The 17,704-nt window shown below is 50.1% G+C and overlaps 1 protein-coding gene and 1 pseudogene across 2 annotated transcripts; one reads left to right on the forward strand and one right to left on the reverse strand.

The window, feature by feature from the left end:
- Positions 1-901: 901 nt before the first annotated feature.
- On the forward strand, positions 902-15,914 carry LOC125917524 (sialic acid-binding Ig-like lectin 5). Of its 2 annotated transcripts, XM_049623704.1 has the most exons (10): positions 902-1,510; positions 3,911-3,987; positions 4,069-4,443; positions 4,667-4,945; positions 5,530-5,574; positions 6,106-6,363; positions 6,452-6,742; positions 6,979-7,078; positions 7,686-7,767; positions 13,809-15,914. In XM_049623704.1, the coding sequence occupies exons 2-10, from the start codon at positions 3,951-3,953 to the stop codon at positions 13,998-14,000; spliced, it is 1,659 nt and encodes a 552-aa protein (XP_049479661.1). In that variant the 5' UTR covers positions 902-1,510; positions 3,911-3,950; the 3' UTR covers positions 14,001-15,914. The 2 variants fall into 2 exon arrangements, with proteins under 2 accessions (XP_049479661.1, XP_049479662.1); XM_049623705.1 differs by lacking the exons at positions 902-1,510; positions 7,686-7,767 and having other exon boundaries at positions 3,854-3,987.
- LOC125917525 (syntaxin-12-like) lies at positions 1,505-3,622 on the reverse strand (annotated as a pseudogene).
- Positions 15,915-17,704: the final 1,790 nt, after the last annotated feature.

Consider the following 17,704-nt stretch of genomic DNA (forward strand, 5'->3'; position numbering starts at 1 on the left):
TTTTTTTTTTTTTTTTTTTTTTTTTTTTTTTTTTTTTAAGAGACTAAACACGATCAGAGGGGAGAGGCAGAGGGAGAGAGAGAAAATATCAAGCAGGCTCCAGGCTCAGCGTGACGGGACTCCATCCCGCCACCCTGGAATCATAACCTGAGCCAAAATCAAGGGCCGGACATTTAACCGACTGAGCCACCCAGGTGCCCCAAGACAGCAATGTTTTATTGAAACTTCTTCTTTTTTTTTTTAGTCTAAAACATGGGAGGAGAAACTAATCTCTTCATATGTTCCTAGGAACATAAGTCTAATATCACTATTCCAAACCAGTATTATTTACAAAAGTGACTCTTTACTTTCTTGCCAGGTTCACAAGGACTAGTTTTTTGGGGGGGGAGGGGGGTGGGGAGTAAGCGAGGAATACAGAGAGAGAGAGAGAGAGAGAGATTGGGAATTGGAGCTTATACTCACGAACCATGAGATCATGACCTCAGCCAAAGTTGGACGCTTAATCGACTAAGCCACCCAGGTGCCCCACAAGGACAAAATTTTAAGCCCACCTCAGCATAGCTTTGCCAATCTCCCTGCCATCAAATGCCCAACAATCCTTACGGTGGAAAGGTCGGCCTTTTCATGGCCATGGCAATATTCACCATGCACCGGGACCACAGAACCCCAGGCAGCAGCAACAAGATGAAACCCCTCCACACCATTCCTGTTTGCCTTCCAAAAGCATGCTGTGTCTAAATCTCCCTTGTCTATCCAGACTGAGGCAGATGAACCCCGGAGGGTTTTTCTGTTTCCTTTTTTTTTTTTGAGGTCTGTGCTCAAATGTCGCCTTATCGCCATGGGTTCCTGGGAAGGATCTCTCTCAGAAGATGCCCTCCCCTCTCCCCCGGGGCTCACCACTTCCTCATCTGATTTTCTATCAGAGTTTAGCAAAATTTTCCTTAAAGGGACAGGGCCAGTATTTGCAGCCATAGTGTTTCCGCATACGGTTTTTCAACTCTTACTGTAGCACAGAAGCAGCCATAGGCCACGACCGGATGGGTAAGTCAGACTCGTACACAAAGTGGTTGGCCGGATTTGGCCACATGCCCGCATTCCGGACCCCTGTTCTAGATGAAGGCGACTACGGATCATCTCGGGTCCTGTCCTTTCCCGTTACGGAATTGCAAGCTTCTTGAGAGAAGCCACACGCTTTTGTTCACTGGATCTTCAACGCCAAGAGCGACTGGCGTCGACTCCAATGTTCACGGGATAACAGAAATCCATCCTTGCAATACCTTCTGGTCCTACTGCGTCTATTTCCCTCCTCCAGTGGAGGAGGTGCTCCTTCTGCTCCGTCTGTCCCCTCAGGATGCTTCCCTTGTATTTACTTCAACTAGACTCCACCCTCCTCTAGAGCAGAGGTGGGTCTCTTCCATTCTGGAAGCCCCGGGCGCATCAGAATACCTAACCGAACACACTCCATAGATCTGCACGGAAAGAAGAAATCGGTCACCACAAGAAGATCGAGGTAAGAATCGAGAAGGCTAAGCGGTGATGGGAGACGAGCTTCTAGGGAAAAAGAGGATCGTGGGAGTGAGTGCTGGCCATTTTCTCTGATTATAGAAGACGGGGACGATGTTCTGCGGTACGATTTGTCAGCCAAACGCTACCCGCAGGGCTTTGTTCTACGGCTGGTGCCCATACTTTAAGATGGAACATTGTGTGGTCCCCCAAGGGACATTTACTGTTAACTAAATTCACCACTTCAGAAAGTGAAGTGTGCATATGGGTGAGCTGCTATGGACACCAGCAGATAATATAGAAAACTTCAGGGGCGCCTGGGTGGCTCAGTCGGTTGAGCATCGACTTTGGCTCAGGTCATGATCTTGTGGTCCGTGAGTTCGAGCCCCACATCGGGCTCTGTGCTGACAGCTCGGAGCCTGGAGGCTGCTTCTGATTCTGTGTCTCCCTCTCTCTCTGCCCTTCCCCTGTTCACGCTCTGTCTCTGTCTCAAGAATAAATGAACATTAAAAACAAAAATTAAAAAAAAAGAAAACTTCAGGGGTGTCTGAGCTACTCAGTTGGTTAAGCGACCAACTCTTGATCTCGGCTCAGCCCATGACCTCAAGGTTCATGAGATCAAGCCCCGGGTCCAGCTCTCAGCTCAGGGAAGCCTGCTTGGGATTCTCTCTCTCTCTCTGCCCCTCCCCTGCTCGTGTGCCCACTCGTGCTCTCTCAAAATAAAGAAATAAACGTTTCTTAAAACACATTGCTAAAAATCTTTCAAAGCAGATAAAGAAATTCAAATGAAAAGGTTCCATAATGAAAAGTGCTGGCTTATTATATAGTTTCTGCCAGACTCCGAGATCCTGGGTGCCAGAGAGTAATTCTATCCCAGTTGCTGGTAAAAAGATGAATCTCGTTTACACTAAAAGGGCGGTATTACAAGACCCTAGTGTCACCTGTCAAAACAAGAATATCTAGAACGGAAATTCCAGTAAGCCCTTGGGATGAAGGGCACTCAGAATACAAGAGCAAGCAAAATGCACGTAAATTAACTCCTAATTTGAGAAATCAATAGAGTGTGTGTGTAAATTGATACACACTGTCTAGCGGGTAGCTAGTTTCTAACTCAATTGTGACGATCCGGCCTCTGCTCTCTTCCCCGGATCAGTCTGTTCCAGAAGGACCCCCTACAGCTAAGCAGAGGGTAGCTCCGAGGCAATCGCTTCATTTATAAATCTGTCAGATACTAAGTACCAAGGGAACAGTGATAACCAACAGGACAAGCACCAGAATACAGACGTTCTTGCGAGATTTTCTTTTCTGATCGTAAGCAGCTTGCGGAAACTGACCGGCGTGGCTCTGTCTGCACGCACCTCTGGGCCTTCTCCGTCGGCTTCCGTGCTATGAGTGGGTCTCCTTGGTCACGGATCATCACGGGCAAATCTTTAAACCTCTGACGGACGTCCAGAGTGTGAGCCTGCAGCTGCCGAACTGCCCTTTCCCTCTCTTTAATCAGTTCCAGATCCTGCTCCGAGGTGGCCACGTCATCCCCCTGGTTCTGCATCTGGACCCACTCGTCGTGGCCATCAAAGGACAGGCGCTGCTCTTTCGTGGCCTCCCCTCTGCAGGGAGACATGCGGCTCTCGCTCTGGCAATCTTCTTTTCCTTTGCAGACCCTCCTCTCCACCCAGCCTGGAAATCCTTTAAGGCTGCAGAGAAGTCATTCAGTTGGCGTCCTTTGTTCTTTCGGAGCATCCAGTTCCTAACTATTGTATTTCCTGGGCAAGGTGCTTTGTGGCCTATTACAACTGTTGCAAATTTTCCTCCTGTTGCTTGAGTCCTGCTGACTTCCTGGTAGGCTCAGCAAATTCTTTGAGCAGTGGCTGGGCGTCCCCGCCCACCCGTGACTGCTGAAGTCCCGGGGCTGGGGCTCGGAGGGCCCCAGGTGTGGTAAAAGGGACTGTAGGGCATGAGGAGGACCTAAGACCCACTGGTCTTGCACGAAACTCCTCGAAGCAGCCCCTGCCTGGTTGCACAGGCTGATGGGGAGCTGGGAAGAGAAAGGGCTGGGGGAAGGGGCTGAGGCTGCCCACAGGCTCCCTGTTTCTCTTTCCCAGCTGCTCTTGTCCTTTGCTCACCTCACTCTTGACTTAAATGGCATTGGCCTGGTGACCACCCTCAGATTCACATCTGGATGAGCACCCCAGCCTCCGGGGCCCTCGGTATTTTCACGGGCTGTGTCAGATGCAGAGATGAGACAAAATAATTTCTTAGTTCCCAACTCACCGCACCCCCCTACCCCCCCCACGGCCCGTGCTGCCCAAGTTCCCCTTCCGTGGTGACCACAGCTCTGTCACACGCGGCTTCCTGTTGGGGCTTCCTTGGCCTCACCCCACATTTGGGGCATTTCCCTCCCTGACAGAAGGACCTGGATCCGGGCTCCTGCCCTGGCCGGTGCAGACATGGTGCCCCTGCTGCTGCTGCCCCTGCTGTTCGGGGGTGAGTGGGCCTCGGGAGGAGGGCTGGGCACAGGTCGGGGGGGGGCGCTGTAGCCCCGGCTGAGCCTCCGTGTCCCCGCAGGGGAGGATCCAGAGTACCAGCTCCGAGTGCAGGAATCCGTGACCGTGCAGGAGGGTCTGTGTGTCCACGTGCCCTGTTCCTTCTCCTACCCCTGGAAGTGGGGGTATTCCCGGATGATGCTCTACATATACTGGTTCCGGGATAGGGACACCTCAAGCAACCGTTATCTGGTGGCTACAAACAACCCACAGAGAGCAGTGAAGACAGAGGCCCGGGGCCGATTCCACCTCATCGGGGACCCCTGGGCCTACAACTGCTCCCTGAGAATCAGAGACGCCATGAGGAGTGATGAGGGAGTCTACTTTTTCCGAGTGGAGAGAGGAGAAGACGTGAGATATACTTACACAGATACGACGATGACTCTGCGGGTGGCAGGTACAGCAGGGGCCCCGGGGGAGGGCTCTGGGATGTGGACACCCCCTCTTAGAGCAGGCACAGGACTCCGGAACATTCCCTGCTCTGGGTCTTGGGGCTGGGACGGTTGGAAGAGATAACGGGGCCCGGGGTCAGCTTGGGCCCTGAGGCCCGGACCCTCTCAGGGTCACCCCGTAGGTCCCCACCTCCCTGGGGCCCGGGCACCTCCCTGTCTCTTCCTCAGACCTGACACAGGAACCCGACATCCACTTCCCGGAGCCCCTCAAGTCTGGCTGGCCCACAGAGCTGGCCTGCAGCCTGCCGGGGTCCTGCGGAGGGGGAAGACCTCTCACATTCTCCTGGGTGGGGGCTGCTCTGGACTCGCTGGACCCCGAGAGCCTGCACTCCTCGGTGCTGGCCTTCACCCCGAGGCCGCAGGACCATGGCACCAACCTCACCTGTCAGGTGAAACTGCCAGAAGTTCAGGCCACCGTGGAAAGAACCATCCGGCTCAATGTCTCCTGTGAGTGCTGGGGGGAGGGCAGGGTCCCTCAGGGCAGTGGGGTTTGAGCTGGTGTGGGGCAAGGAGAGAGAGCAAAGACGGCCATCTTCACCTTCTCAGTGTTCCCCTACCCCTTCCCAATGCTCCCCACCCCTTCTCAGTGCTCCCCTATGCCTTTCCAGTGCTCCCTACCCCTTCCTAGTGCTTCCTACCCTTTTTAGTGCTCCCCTACCCCTACTCAGTGCTCCCTACCCCTTCCCAGTCCTCCCTAACCCTTTCCAGTGCTCCCCACCCTTCCCTGATGCTCCCCACCCTTTCCCAAGGCTCCCGGCCCTTCCAAGTGCTCCCCTATGCCTTTCCAGTGCTCCCTACCTGTTTCTAGTGCTTCCTACCCCTTCTCAGTGCTCCCCTACCCCTTCTCAGTGCTCCCCCGCCCCTTCCCAGTGCACCCCACCCCTTCCAAGTGCTCCCCACCTTGTCAGGGCTCCCTACCCTTTCCCAGTGCTCCCCACACCTTCCCAGTGCTCCCCACCCCTCCGTGGGTGCTGGGTCAGCTTCCATCCCAATCCTCACCTCTGAAGCAGAGCCGTATCTTTCTACCCCAGATGCTCCCCACAACCTCACCATCAGCATCTTCAGCAATGTCACAGGTAGGAAAGAACTGTCCTCTTGGGGGCTGGGACCTGGCCTTGGATGGGGGGGGGGGCGGCTTCCACCATGTGGGATGGGGATCGTAGCTGGAATGGGACCAGATAAGGGAAGAGCACGGATAAAGATCACCACCCTCCCTCCTCCACCTTGCCTGGGTGCAAAAGTGGCGTGCTCAGGCACACTCTGTTCACCTCTGCGGGGCGCTGCTGTGGTTTTCCTCCTCCCCTCCCACCCCAGCCTCCTCCATCCTGTTTCCTGCCGAGCTCACCGACTGAGGCCACCAAACAGTCCAGGCGTGTCCCAGTGGGGGCACTGAGCCTTCTCTGAAGATGTGAAGCCCGGACACTTGAGGTCAACCTCTTTTGGGCGTAAAGCCCAGCCTTTGAGCCCTGTTGGACCCAAGTCAGTGGGCCAGGGAAGGCGAGGGAGATGCCAACCAGATCCTGGGACGGAGGGAGACGTGGAGACTGCCGGTCTCCAGCGGCTGTCTCAATGCCTCTCTCTCCTCTCTCTACATCTCTCCCCCAAAGCCCTCAGCATTCTGGAAAACACCTCATCCCTTCTCATCCGGGAGGGCCAGGACCTGCGGCTGCTCTGCGCTGCTGCCGGCAACCCCCCCGCCGAGCTGAGCTGGTTCCGGGGGTCCCCTGCCCTGAATGCCACCCCCATGTACAGGACCCACATCCTGGAGCTGCCTCAAGTCGGGGCTGCGGAGGAAGGAGTCCTCACCTGCCGAGCTCAGAACTCGCTGGGCTCCCAGCACGTCTCCCTGCGTCTCTCTGTGGTCTGTGAGTGTGGGGACCCCCGGGGGGGGGGGATGCCCGGGGCCTGGGGAGCAGAGGCGTCGCTGACCCTGCCCCTCCCACCCTCCTGCAGGCCCCCCGCGGCTGCTCGGCCCCTCCTGCTCCTGGGAGGGCGAGGGGCTGGGCTGCACCTGCTCCGCCCGTGCCCGACCGGCCCCCACCCTGCGCTGGCGGCTGGGGGAGGGGCTGTTGGAGGGGAACCACAGCGACGCCTCCTGGACCGTCACCTCCAGCTCCGAGGGGCCCTGGGCCAACAGCTCCCTGAGCCTCAGGGGGCCGCTGGGCTCCGACCTCAGACTCGGCTGCGAGGCCCGGAATGAGCACGGGGCCCAGAGCACCGACGCCGTCCTGGTGCTGCTGCCAGGTCTGGGGGCTGTGGGGGAAGGGTGGGCAGAGCCGGGGGTGGGGGGTGGGGGTGGGAGTAGGGGTGGGGAAGGAGTCTGCATCCTAGAGAAGATGGTCTGGGTGGGCGTGGGGCGGAGGGCGATTGGTGGGACAGGGTGGTCCATCTCGGGCCTCAGCAGGCCCTTCAGTGAGTTCTGCAAGGAGCTAGGAAGGCAAGAGACTGAGTCCTGCAATTCGGTCTCCCTCTCTCCGCAGGGAAGTCGCTCTCCCCGGCAGAAACCGCGACTGCAGCTGTGGGCGGCGCCGGAGCCATGGCTCTGCTGTGCCTGTGTCTGTGTCTCCTCGTCTTCTGTGTGTAAGTCTGTTCGGGGAGGCGCAGGGAGTGCGGGGAGGTCCCTCATCCCAGAAGTACAGGGCTGAGTAGGGCAGCTCGAGAGAAGAAATGCACTCCTTCATTTTCATCCTGTCCCCATCCTCCCCCAGTCCTAGGGGACCACCAGTCTATTTTCCGTCTCTCTAGATTTGCCTCTTCTGGACTTAAACAAAAATGTTAACGTTTATTTATTATTGAGAAACAGAGAGAGACCGAACATGAGCAGGGGCAGAGCAGAGAGAGGGGGAGACACAGACTCCGAAGCAGGCTCCGGGCTCTGAGCTGTCAGCACAGAGCCCGATGCAGGCTTCGGACTCACGAACCGAACCGCGAGATCACGACCTGAGCTTAACCAACAGAGCCGCCCAGGTGCCCCGGCACGTACAAGTTTTTCTGAGTTAGACGGATCTTTCGTGATGGAAGTTCAGTCTGGCCAAACCTCTGGTCACCCAGGGGGATGGAGTGCTTCCTGGCCTGTCAGGAAGGTCTGAGTCTGGTCCAGACAGGATACCTCAGCGGATTGGCCGGGGAGCAGGCAGCCTGCCCACGGGAGCCTTCGTGGCTGCAGTGTGCTGCTTTCTCCTTTTAGGGTGAAAGCCCGCAGGAAGCAAGCATCTAGGAGTCGAGAGGGCATGGCTAATGAAGACCCTGTCATGGGTACAGTCGCCTGGGTGAGTGATGCCGGGGTCTTCTCGTGCAGTGGGGGGCTCTGGACCTGTCCATTGGGACTCCAGACGGAGCTCCTCAGCATTTCCCTGCCCCTGCCCCAGCCTGGTCACCTGAGCAGTCACCTGGGAGGTGACTTCCCTACTCCACTCTTCCCTACTTCCCTTCCAGCCCTTCTGGAGTTTCTTTTTTTTTTTTTTTTAAACGTTTATTTATTTTTGAGACAGAGAGAGACAGAGCATGAACCGGGGAGGGGCAGAGAGAGAGGGAGACACAGAATCTGAAACAGGCTCCAGGCTCTGAGCTGTCAGCACAGAGCCCGACGCGGGGCTTGAACTCACAGACCGTGAGATCATGACCTGAGCCGAAGTCGGACGCTTAACCGACTGAGCCACCCAGGCACCCCCCTTCTGGAGTTTCAATGATGCTTGTTCCCAGTGCTTTGAGAATCAAGTCACATTCCTTGTCCCATGTTTGAAGTCCTTCAGGAGGTGTCCCTTGATGGCCACTCCAGCCCTGGTCCGGCTATGGTGCAGCCACACTGGCCTTCTCGCGGTCTCCCCTACCGCTTGGACCCTTTGCACGTACAGCTCCTCCCACCAGAAATGCCCTTCTGTCCCCATTTCCGTCACCCCACTTCACGTATCAACATCTTCTGCTCTGGGAAAGCTTTGCCATTTCCTTCCCTGCCAACGCCCACGCCTCCCTCCTCTACGTCCCCAGAGCTCCGTGTCCAGCCCCGTCTCGAGGGGCACATCCCACAACACCACTGCATTTCGTCGTGTTTGGGATGTCTTTGCCGGCGGGGGCTGCAGTTGTCTCTCACTCCGCCCCTGTCCACCATGTCCCTTCTGCCCTTTTATGAAACTGGGGCCGTGTTGCCCTACGTGGAGTCATCCAGAATGCGTTGTTCATGGCCAGTCCCTGGAACAGGCATTGTTTGCTTGCACGTACTCGTTTTGTCCATAATACGATGAGCAACGATGAACCTGCCATCCGACCTCAGACCTCAGACACCGACAGTAACTTCCATCTGCTTGTGTTGCTCTGTGACCCCGTCCTCAGGAAGGCTGCTCTGAATCTTTCGTTGCCAGTGTTACCCCATATATGTGTGTATACCTGAGATACGCGCTGTTTCGTGTAACTATTTCAGAACCTACAAAGGGTGGCACCCTTTGTGCGCGCTTCTCCGGCTCCCTTTGTGGACTCACCAACCCTGCAAATTAGGTCCTGGAGATTTACCCCTGTTGTTAGCTGCAGTTACCTGTTTACTGTGTTTCGTTTTATGACCATGTCTATTGCCTAAGCTCGTCTTGCTGGACATTTGGGTTGCTCCAGATCTCATTGGATTCACATACGAGCGTTCGGTTTTTTGTTTTTTGGCAACATTACGTAAGAATTTAATTACTAGGTCAGAGGGTGTGTGAATGTTCCTATCATGACAAATGGTTTTCCAAAGCAATCGCATCCATGTGTACACCCGTCTGTGCCTCTTGGATCCTGTTGACCTATATAGTCTCTGTGCTTGGTTTTCTCAATTTTTTGGGTCGTCTCACTCTCTCGCTATGGTTTTGATTTGCGTTTCATTAGTTGTCAAGGAGCATGAAAATCTCTGTCTTCAATGGCATATGAACACCTCCTCTCTAAAATGCTTGGTCCCGGGGCGCCTGGGTGGCTCAGTCAGTTAAGCGTCCGGCTTTGGCTCAGGTCATGAACTCACCGTTCAGAATTCGAGCCCTGCATTGGGCACAGAGCCCACTTTGGATCTTCTCTCAGAGCCCCTCCCCTGCCCTCTCTCTCTCTCTTTGTCTCTCAAAAATAAAATAAATGTTAAAAAAATAAAATTCCTGGTCTCATCTGCAGCCCATTTCCCTGCAGCCCATAGGGTGTTTGACTTTCTTACTGAATTGATTGGAGAGCTTTATACATTTTCATACTGGTTTCTTTTTTTCAGTTATATGCACTGTAAATATCTTCCAGCGAGTAATTTGTCTTCACTTTTTAAAGGTGACCTTTGATGAACATAAGTTCTTAATTGCAATATAACCATATTCACTAATCTTCTCTGTTCTTTTTTTTTTAAAAGATAGATTGACATAGCTTTCTTTTTTTTTAAAGTTTTTATTTGTTTATTCTGAAATAGAGAGAGAGAGAGAGAGAGAGAGAGAGAGCAGGGGAGGGGCAGAGAGAGGGGGAGAGGGAGAATCCCAAGCAGGTTCTTCCCTGTCAGCACAGAGCCTGATGTGGGCCTCGAACTCACAAACCATGAGATCATGACCTGAGCCGAAATCAAGAGTTGGTGGCTTAACCAACTGAGCCACCCGAGTGCCCCTAAAAAAAGTCTCTCTTCTCCTAAGATTAGAATGATATTCAAGTATAGTTTCTACTAAAAGTTTTACGTATTCCTTTGGACACGTGAAGCCTTAATCTACCCGGAGTTGATTTGTGTGTGGTGTGCAGTTTTGATCTATGTATGTTCCTCCTCGACATGTGGAATAATGTCTCTCTCTCGTCTCTGCTGATGTGCCATCTACTCTGTCAGACATCAGAAGTCTATACGTGCGTGGCCTCTGTCTGTGGCCTTCTATTCTGTTCCAGTGGTCGATTTTACTGTCCCCGAGTCAGAACTGTCTATAGAGGCAATAGAATCTACAGACCCAAAACTAAGTCCTACTATCTGATAGAGCAGGATCCTCTCCTTAATCTTCTTTTAAATAGTGTCTTGGCTATACCTGGACTTTTGCTGTTCTATTAAATATTAGAATCGGTTTATCAAGTTCCAAAAAACACTCCTGTTAGTGTTTTGGCTGGAATGACATTGCATCTGTAGATCAACTTGGGAAGAATATACTTATGTATAAACTCAAGTCTCCTTGTCTGCAAAAACAGGTTATCTATTAGTTTAAGTTTTTTTTTCCCCAAGAAAGATGTAGAAATCCTTCAACACATCTTGTGAACCTTTTGTCGGTTTTCTTCCTTAATACTAGTTTTGTTACTGTTATAAATGCCATCTTTTTAAAAGTGCATTTTCTGATCACTTATCGCTGATATGCGGAATGAAAACATTTAAAAAAAATTACAGATTGGTCTTAGATGTCATTTAGAGTCTTGCTGGTTTGGTAGCTGGAGCATTCTTAGATATGATTCATAAGCCTGCTGAACCATTCTTTTACAGAGATATGGATACTGTCTGAAAAGTTTGTGATATTCTTGGTTTAAATTGTCATGGCTTTGGGGCGCCTGGTGGCTCGGTCGGTTAAGCGTCCACTTCGGCTCAGGTCATGATCTCGCAGCTCATGAGTTCGAACCCCGCGTCAGGCTCTGTGCTGACAGCTCAGAGCCTGGAACCTGCTTGGGATTCTGTGGCTCCCTCTCTGCCCGTCCCCTGCCCGTAGTCTGTCTTTCTCTCTGTCAAAAATAAGTAAAACATTAAAAAAATTAAAAATTAAAAGCATTGCCATGGCTGCTGAATCAAAGCAGCTGATTTCATGCAAATATAGTGTCATTTCCTTCAAAAATCAACTCATCCTTTTAGACTTTAGATACAGAAGAAGAAACACCTGATCTCATGCATTCTCTGCGGATGTATTTTTCTTCTAAGAGATTTCTTTTTTTTTAACTTGAGAGAGAGAGACAGCGCACACGCACAAGTGAGGCAGAGAGAGAGAGAAGTGAGGGAGAGGGGGAGAGAGAGAGAGAATCTTTCTTTTTTCATGTTTATTTATTTTGAGAGAGAACATGCAACAGCATGAGTGGGGGAAGGTCAGAGAGAGAGAGAGAGAGAGAGAGAGAGAGAATCCCAAGCAGGCTCCGCATGTCCGTGCAGAACCCGATGTGGGGCTCCATCCCGTGAACCGTGAGATCACGACCTGAGCTGAAATCAAGAGTTGGACGCTTAACCGACTGAGCCACCCCGGCGCCCCAAGATTCCATATTTCAACAAATGACTCACTCCCCTGAATCAGTGATGGGGAAAGTAAGCACACTCAGACTCTGGCCTCTGGTAAACAGAGGTCTGTGGAACACGGATTGTGGGCAGTAAGTGACTAAAGACTGAACACCAGCCAGTTCCTTCGTTTGTTCAGACAGCTCCTCCTTCTACTTTCCCCCTTATGGGGCCAAACCGCCCCGCAGATTCTTCTGGGGCTTCGCTGTAAATGTTCACGTCTTTTCAGTGACACCCGCCCCTTCAGGGGGTTAGTGGTCTGGATCCTAAGCATTGTCTTCAGTCTCTCACTAGATGCAGCAACGTATGAAACGCAATTATGTGCTTGTCGATCTTATATTCTTGCAGCTTGCTAAGCTCTCTTGTTCGTTCTCATCATTTGTATGTAGACACTGAACTATTTTTAACAGGGTTTTTTTTTTGTTTTTTTTTTTTGTTTTTTTGATTTAACAAATATCGCAGGGGTGCCTGGCTGGTTCAGTTGGAAGACCATGTGACTCTTGATCTTGGGGTGGTGAGTTCCAGCCCCCACGTTGGGTGTGGAACCTACTTAAAAAATTAAAAAGGGGGGTTGTGAGAGGGGGGGATGGGCTAAATGGGGAAGGGGCACTGAGGAACCTACTCCTGAAATCATTGTTGCACTATATGCTAACTAATTTGGATGTAAATTTTTATTTTATTTTATTTTTTTATTTTTTTTATTTAAAAAAAATTTTTTTTAACGTTCATTTATTTTTGAGACAGAGAGAGACAGAGCATGAACAGGGGAGGGTCAGAGAGAGGGAGACACAGAATCTGAAACAGGCTCCAGGCTCTGAGCTGTCAGCACAGAGCCCGACGCGGGGCTTGAACTCACGGACCGTGAGATCATGACCTGAGCCGAAGTCGGCCGCTTAACCGACTGAGCCACCCAGGCGCCCCTGGATGTAAATTTTAAAAAATAAAAAATAAAATAAGTTAAAATTTAAAAAATTTGTAAAGGATCCTAGGTTGGGGTGCCTGGCTGGCTCGGTTGGTGGAGCTCGGTTGATCAGAGCATTAAATAAATGTTCTCAAACCCACAAGTCCTCAGAAGTCTTAATACAAGAAAACCCAAACTGAAAACACATTACACTTTCCCTTTGGTTCTGATATTCTTTTTTTTCTTCTTAAAGCTTTTTTTTTTCTAAGTTTATTTTTTTTTAAGTTTATTTATTTATTTTGAGGGAGAGCAGGAGAGGGGCAGAGAGAGAATCCCAAGCAGGCTCTCCATCCAGCAGCGCTGAGCCTGATGCGGGGATCAAACTCGCGAACCTTGAGATCGTGACCTGAGCCAAAACCAAGAGTCGGACACTTAACTGACTGAGTCACCCAGGCGCCCTGGTTTTGATATTCTTAAAATTTACTATACTGTATTGGGGTGTGAGGTTTCCCTGGTCTTTTTTCTTGTGCTTGTGGGCCCTTTCAGCTGGAATGGTTTACCTCTCTTCAATTCAATTTTATCGCCACTATTTTTGTTCACATATTTTCTCCTCTTTTTATTTCCAATAACACAACAGGCCTGAGTTTGGTTCCTGGCTCTGTCTGTTACTAGATGAGTAATCTTGGGCCTCCCACCTCAGTCTACCATGTCTGTAAAATGGGAATAATAAGTATCATTCATACTGTGTGTGTATGTGTGTGTGTGTGTGTGAATTAAATGTAATTAGTAAGCCTTCAGTATGGCCTAATCAGTCATAGCGTTACAGAATTTTAAATGGATGAGTGAAGGGCACCTGGGTAGTTCAGTCGGGTAGGTGTCTCTTGACTTCAGGTCAGGTCAGGTCATGATCTCACGGTTCGTGAGTTTGAGCCCAGCATCAGGCTCCACACTATCAGCTTGGGGTTCTCTCTCTCCCTCTCTCTCACTCCCTCTGGCCCTCCCCTGCTCTCTCTCTCTCTCTCTCTCAAAATACATAAGTAAACTTAAAAAAATAAATGGATGAGTGAATCATTGGGTTCGTAGGAAATGTGTGTGAATAGGAGGATGAATGAACAAATGTCCCATTAGCCCAACCTCCCTTGAGGGGGGCCACGTCTGCCTCATTCCTTCTCCGACTCTCTCGTTTCTCTTTCACTCAGGGTTCCAGGAAGAAGCCCTGGCCAGACAGCCCCCCAGATCAAACGACCCCTGCCGGGGATGCCCCTCCCTCGGGTGAGCAGCAGGAGCTCCATTACGCCTCGTTCAGCTTTCAAGAGATAAAGATGAGGGAACCTCAGGACCAGGAGGCCACCAGCACCAGTGAGTACTCGGAGATCAGGATGAGCAAGTGAGGGCCGCCTGGAGCCAGGAATCCCAGCCCCTGCGGGGAGAGGAGAAGTCAGGCGCCAACTGATGAAGCGCGTGGAGCCCTGTGGCAATATAAAAGAGCGGGACTGTCCGGGTGTCCCCGGGTAGAGCAGATTTGGGCTCAAACGTAGCCTGTCAAGCAAGTCACTTCATCTCTGCGTGCTTCAGTTTCCCGTTCCGTAAATCAGAGATCATGCCTTCTGCCTTAAAGGTGGTTGTGAACAGTAAAGAAATTAACACAGAGAAATCAGCCAACAGAGGTCCTATCGCACCACGGGGCTCAGTGCCTACTGATCTGTCTTCTTTGGACAGAAAGGTCCTGCTGGAAAGTTACCCTGGGGCTGAGGGTGACCGTCCCGGCACACAGTAGAAACCGGCTGGTGTCATTCTCCTTCAAAGCCTCCCCAGGGAAAGACCAGCCCCTCAGCCTGGATTTTGGTTTCACGATACAGCATCTTATCATCTCTGTGGGGTCTTCTCCACGTCCCACTTGTATCTGTCCATTCTTCCAGCACATTCCATCACCTCCTGACCTCCAGTCCCTTCCCTGTCTCATTTATGGGCCCCACAGGGATCCGTCCAACAGCCAGGGAGCTGACCCTGAGTCTCCTCCACAAACCCATTCAAGGCTCCCTAGGCTTAGACAATACATCACAAACATCTGCCCCCACCCCTGGCATTTGAAGTCCACCCCCCCCCCAACCTCTGCTATCTACTGTTGGAAAAGAAACAATGGGCTCCGAGTGAAGGCACTTGCCCCCACAACAGCAAACCCAAGACTCACTGTGGTTTCAACCTCTCCCAGAAATGTGACCTTTAAACAGTAGGTCCGAAATTTCCTGATCAGCACTGGTGAGGTCACCTGCAGGGTAAGATCTTCCCCCAAAAAGATGGCCCGATCTGGGGGGGAAAAATCCTTCCTTTCTTTTGAGAATACTTCCTCATGTCACCCTCCTGCCTTTAAACACCTTCTGCTACTTACAGCTCCTCAGGGCACCCGTCTCCTTACTGGAAGGGACACTGCCAAACTCATGAGCCTTTGAATAGAGCCAATTACATGCCCAGATTTCCTTGGTTGAGTTTTTATTCTTTTTCAAAAATGTTTATTTATTTTTGAGAGAGTGTGCGAGTGAGGGAGGGGCAGAGGATTCAAAGCGGGCTCTATGCTGAGAGCCAGATGCGGGGCTCGACCTGTGAGATCATGACCTGAGCTGAAGTCAAGAGTTGGATGCTTAAACAACTGAGCCACCCGGGTGCCTTCAACAAGCTTTTCTGATCCCAACTGCCTGACACTATGCTTTTGATTGCCGTACAAAAGAAAAGTTTTTCTAGAAGGAGGGGAGCAAGAAAGTTATCAGCTACAGGAAAGGATTGTTTCAGGCAAGACTGCTCTCCTCCTGTGTGTGGGGTAAAGATAAGGGGTCTTCTTGTGCAGGTGACCTCATCTTCATTTAGGGGATGGAGAGGTCCTGTGGCCAACTCATTGGCACTGATTGTCAATAGCCAAAGTATAGAAAGAGTCCAAATGTCCATTGATGGATAAATGGATAAAGAAGATATATATATATATATATATATATATATATATAGCGTGTGTGTGTATACACACACACACACACACACACACCGGAGTATTACTTGGCAATCAAAAGGAATGAAATCTTGCCATTTGCAACAATGTGGATGGAACTAGAGGGTATTATGCTAAGTGAAATTAGTCAAAAAAAGACAAATACCATATGACTTCACTCACATAAGGAAAAGATATAAAACAGATGAACATAAGGGAAGGGAAGCAAAAATAATACAAAAATGGGAAGGGCGACAAAACATAAGAGACTCTTAAATACAGAGAACATACTGAGGGTTGCTGGAGGGGTTGTGGGAGGGCGGATGGGCTAAATTGGCAAGGGGCATTAAGGAAGACACTTGTTGGGACGAGCACTGGGTGTTATATGCAGGGGATGAACCACTGCATTCTACTCCTGATATTATTAGTGCGCTATATGCTAACTAACTTGGATGTAAATTAAAAAAAATAAATGATTAAAAAAATTCCTGACTATAAAATAGTTCAATGTCTACATACAAATGATGAGAACGAACAAGAGAGCTTAGCAAGCTGGAAGAATATAAGATCGACAAGCACATAATTGCGTTTCATACGTTGCTGCATCTACTGAGAGACTGAAGACAATGCTTAGGATCCAGACCACTAACCCCCTGAAGGGGCGGGTGTCACTGAAAAGACGTGAACATTTACAGCGAAGCCCCAGAAGAATCTGCGGGGCGGTTTGGCCCCATAAGGGAGAAAGTAGAAGGAGGAGCTCTCTGAACAAATGAGGTTAAGACGGTATTTCTGGGAGAGAACAAGGACTTTAATCATCTCCACTTTGACCTTGGTCTGTACTTTCTAATTAAGTTCTTCTTTCCAGCATATTTCTTCACTCAGGCAAAAGACCTTGCAGGCAAAGCATCCCTCGTTGGGAACTGAAACTACTCCCTCAAGCAATAAAAAGACTGCCCTGGGCCAGCAAGACCCGGCATGACTAATCCCAAGACTGTGATCAACCTGATCTTTACTGCCCAGCCACATGTCCCCACTGCCCTTCATCCCACATTTTCCTTATATAAACCTATGAATATTTTCAGCACTCTGGAGACAGAGTGAGATGTTAGTCCTGCGTCTTCCCCGGGGTTGGCCTCACTGGAGTAAGTCCCTTTCTTGTTCCCCCTCCGCTTATGTCTCTGCCTTCGGATTTTGTCAGCAGCAAGTGGCCAACCCAGTCTGTTTGGGATCCTCGGAGCAGGTGCACTTGCGACTCTGTGCCTTGGTTATATGAGATTGAAACTGCAGTTAGGTATGTGTTAACTTAAGTGATGCCATTTTGGGCCTGTGGGTTTTCTTTTCTATTTTGTCTTTTCTTTTCTTTTCCTATCCTTTATATTTTATTTTATTTTACTTTAGTTTTTAGCTTAATTCCAGTATAGTTAACATACAATGTTATATTAATTTCAGCCGGTACAATGTGGTGACCCAACAGTTCTATATCTTAGTGCTCATCATGAGGATAAGTGTACTCTTAATCCCCATCACCTATTTCTCCCATCTCCCCCACCTCCCCTCTGGTAACCATCTGTTTGTTCTCTAGAGTTAAGAGTCTGTTTTTCAATTTGTCTCTTTTCTTCTTTGTTCATTTGTTTTGTTTCTTCAATTCCACATATGAGTGAAATCATATGGTATTTGTCTTTCTCTGGCTGACTTACTTCGCTTAGCTTTATTCCGTCTAGATCCATCCATGTTGTTGTAAATGACAAGATTTCATTCTTGTTTATGGCTGAGCAATATTCCATTGTGCATGTATACCACGTCTTTCTTACCCACGCATCTCTGGATGAACACTTCTCTCTTCCATAATTTGGCTATTGTAAATAATAGTGGTTTTTGTATTCTTTGGGCAAATACTCAGTAGAATTACTGGATCATATGGTAGTTCTATTTTTAATTTTTTTAAGGAACCTACATACTGTCTTCTCACCGTGGCTGTGCCAGTTTGCATTCCCACCAACAGCTCATGAGGGTTCCTTTTTCTCCACAGCCTCACCAACATTTGTTGTTTCTTGTGTTTTTGTTTTTTGGTTTTTTTTTTTTTTTTTTGAGAGAGAGAGAGAATGACAATGCAAGTGG

Source organism: Panthera uncia, unplaced genomic scaffold, assembly GCF_023721935.1.
Source record: "Panthera uncia isolate 11264 unplaced genomic scaffold, Puncia_PCG_1.0 HiC_scaffold_1958, whole genome shotgun sequence".
Taxonomy (NCBI): Eukaryota; Metazoa; Chordata; class Mammalia; order Carnivora; family Felidae; genus Panthera; species Panthera uncia.

Bases quoted from the DNA above. Each gene is read 5' to 3' on its own strand.
- LOC125917524 (XM_049623704.1), top strand. From the start codon at position 3,951: ATGGTGCCCCTGCTGCTGCTGCCCCTGCTGTTCGGGG. The intron at 3,988-4,068 runs GTGAGTGGGCCT...GTGTCCCCGCAG, and splicing joins GCTGCCCCTGCTGTTCGGGG to GGGAGGATCCAGAGTACCAG. The intron at 6,743-6,978 runs GTCTGGGGGCTG...CTCTCTCCGCAG, and splicing joins CGTCCTGGTGCTGCTGCCAG to GGAAGTCGCTCTCCCCGGCA.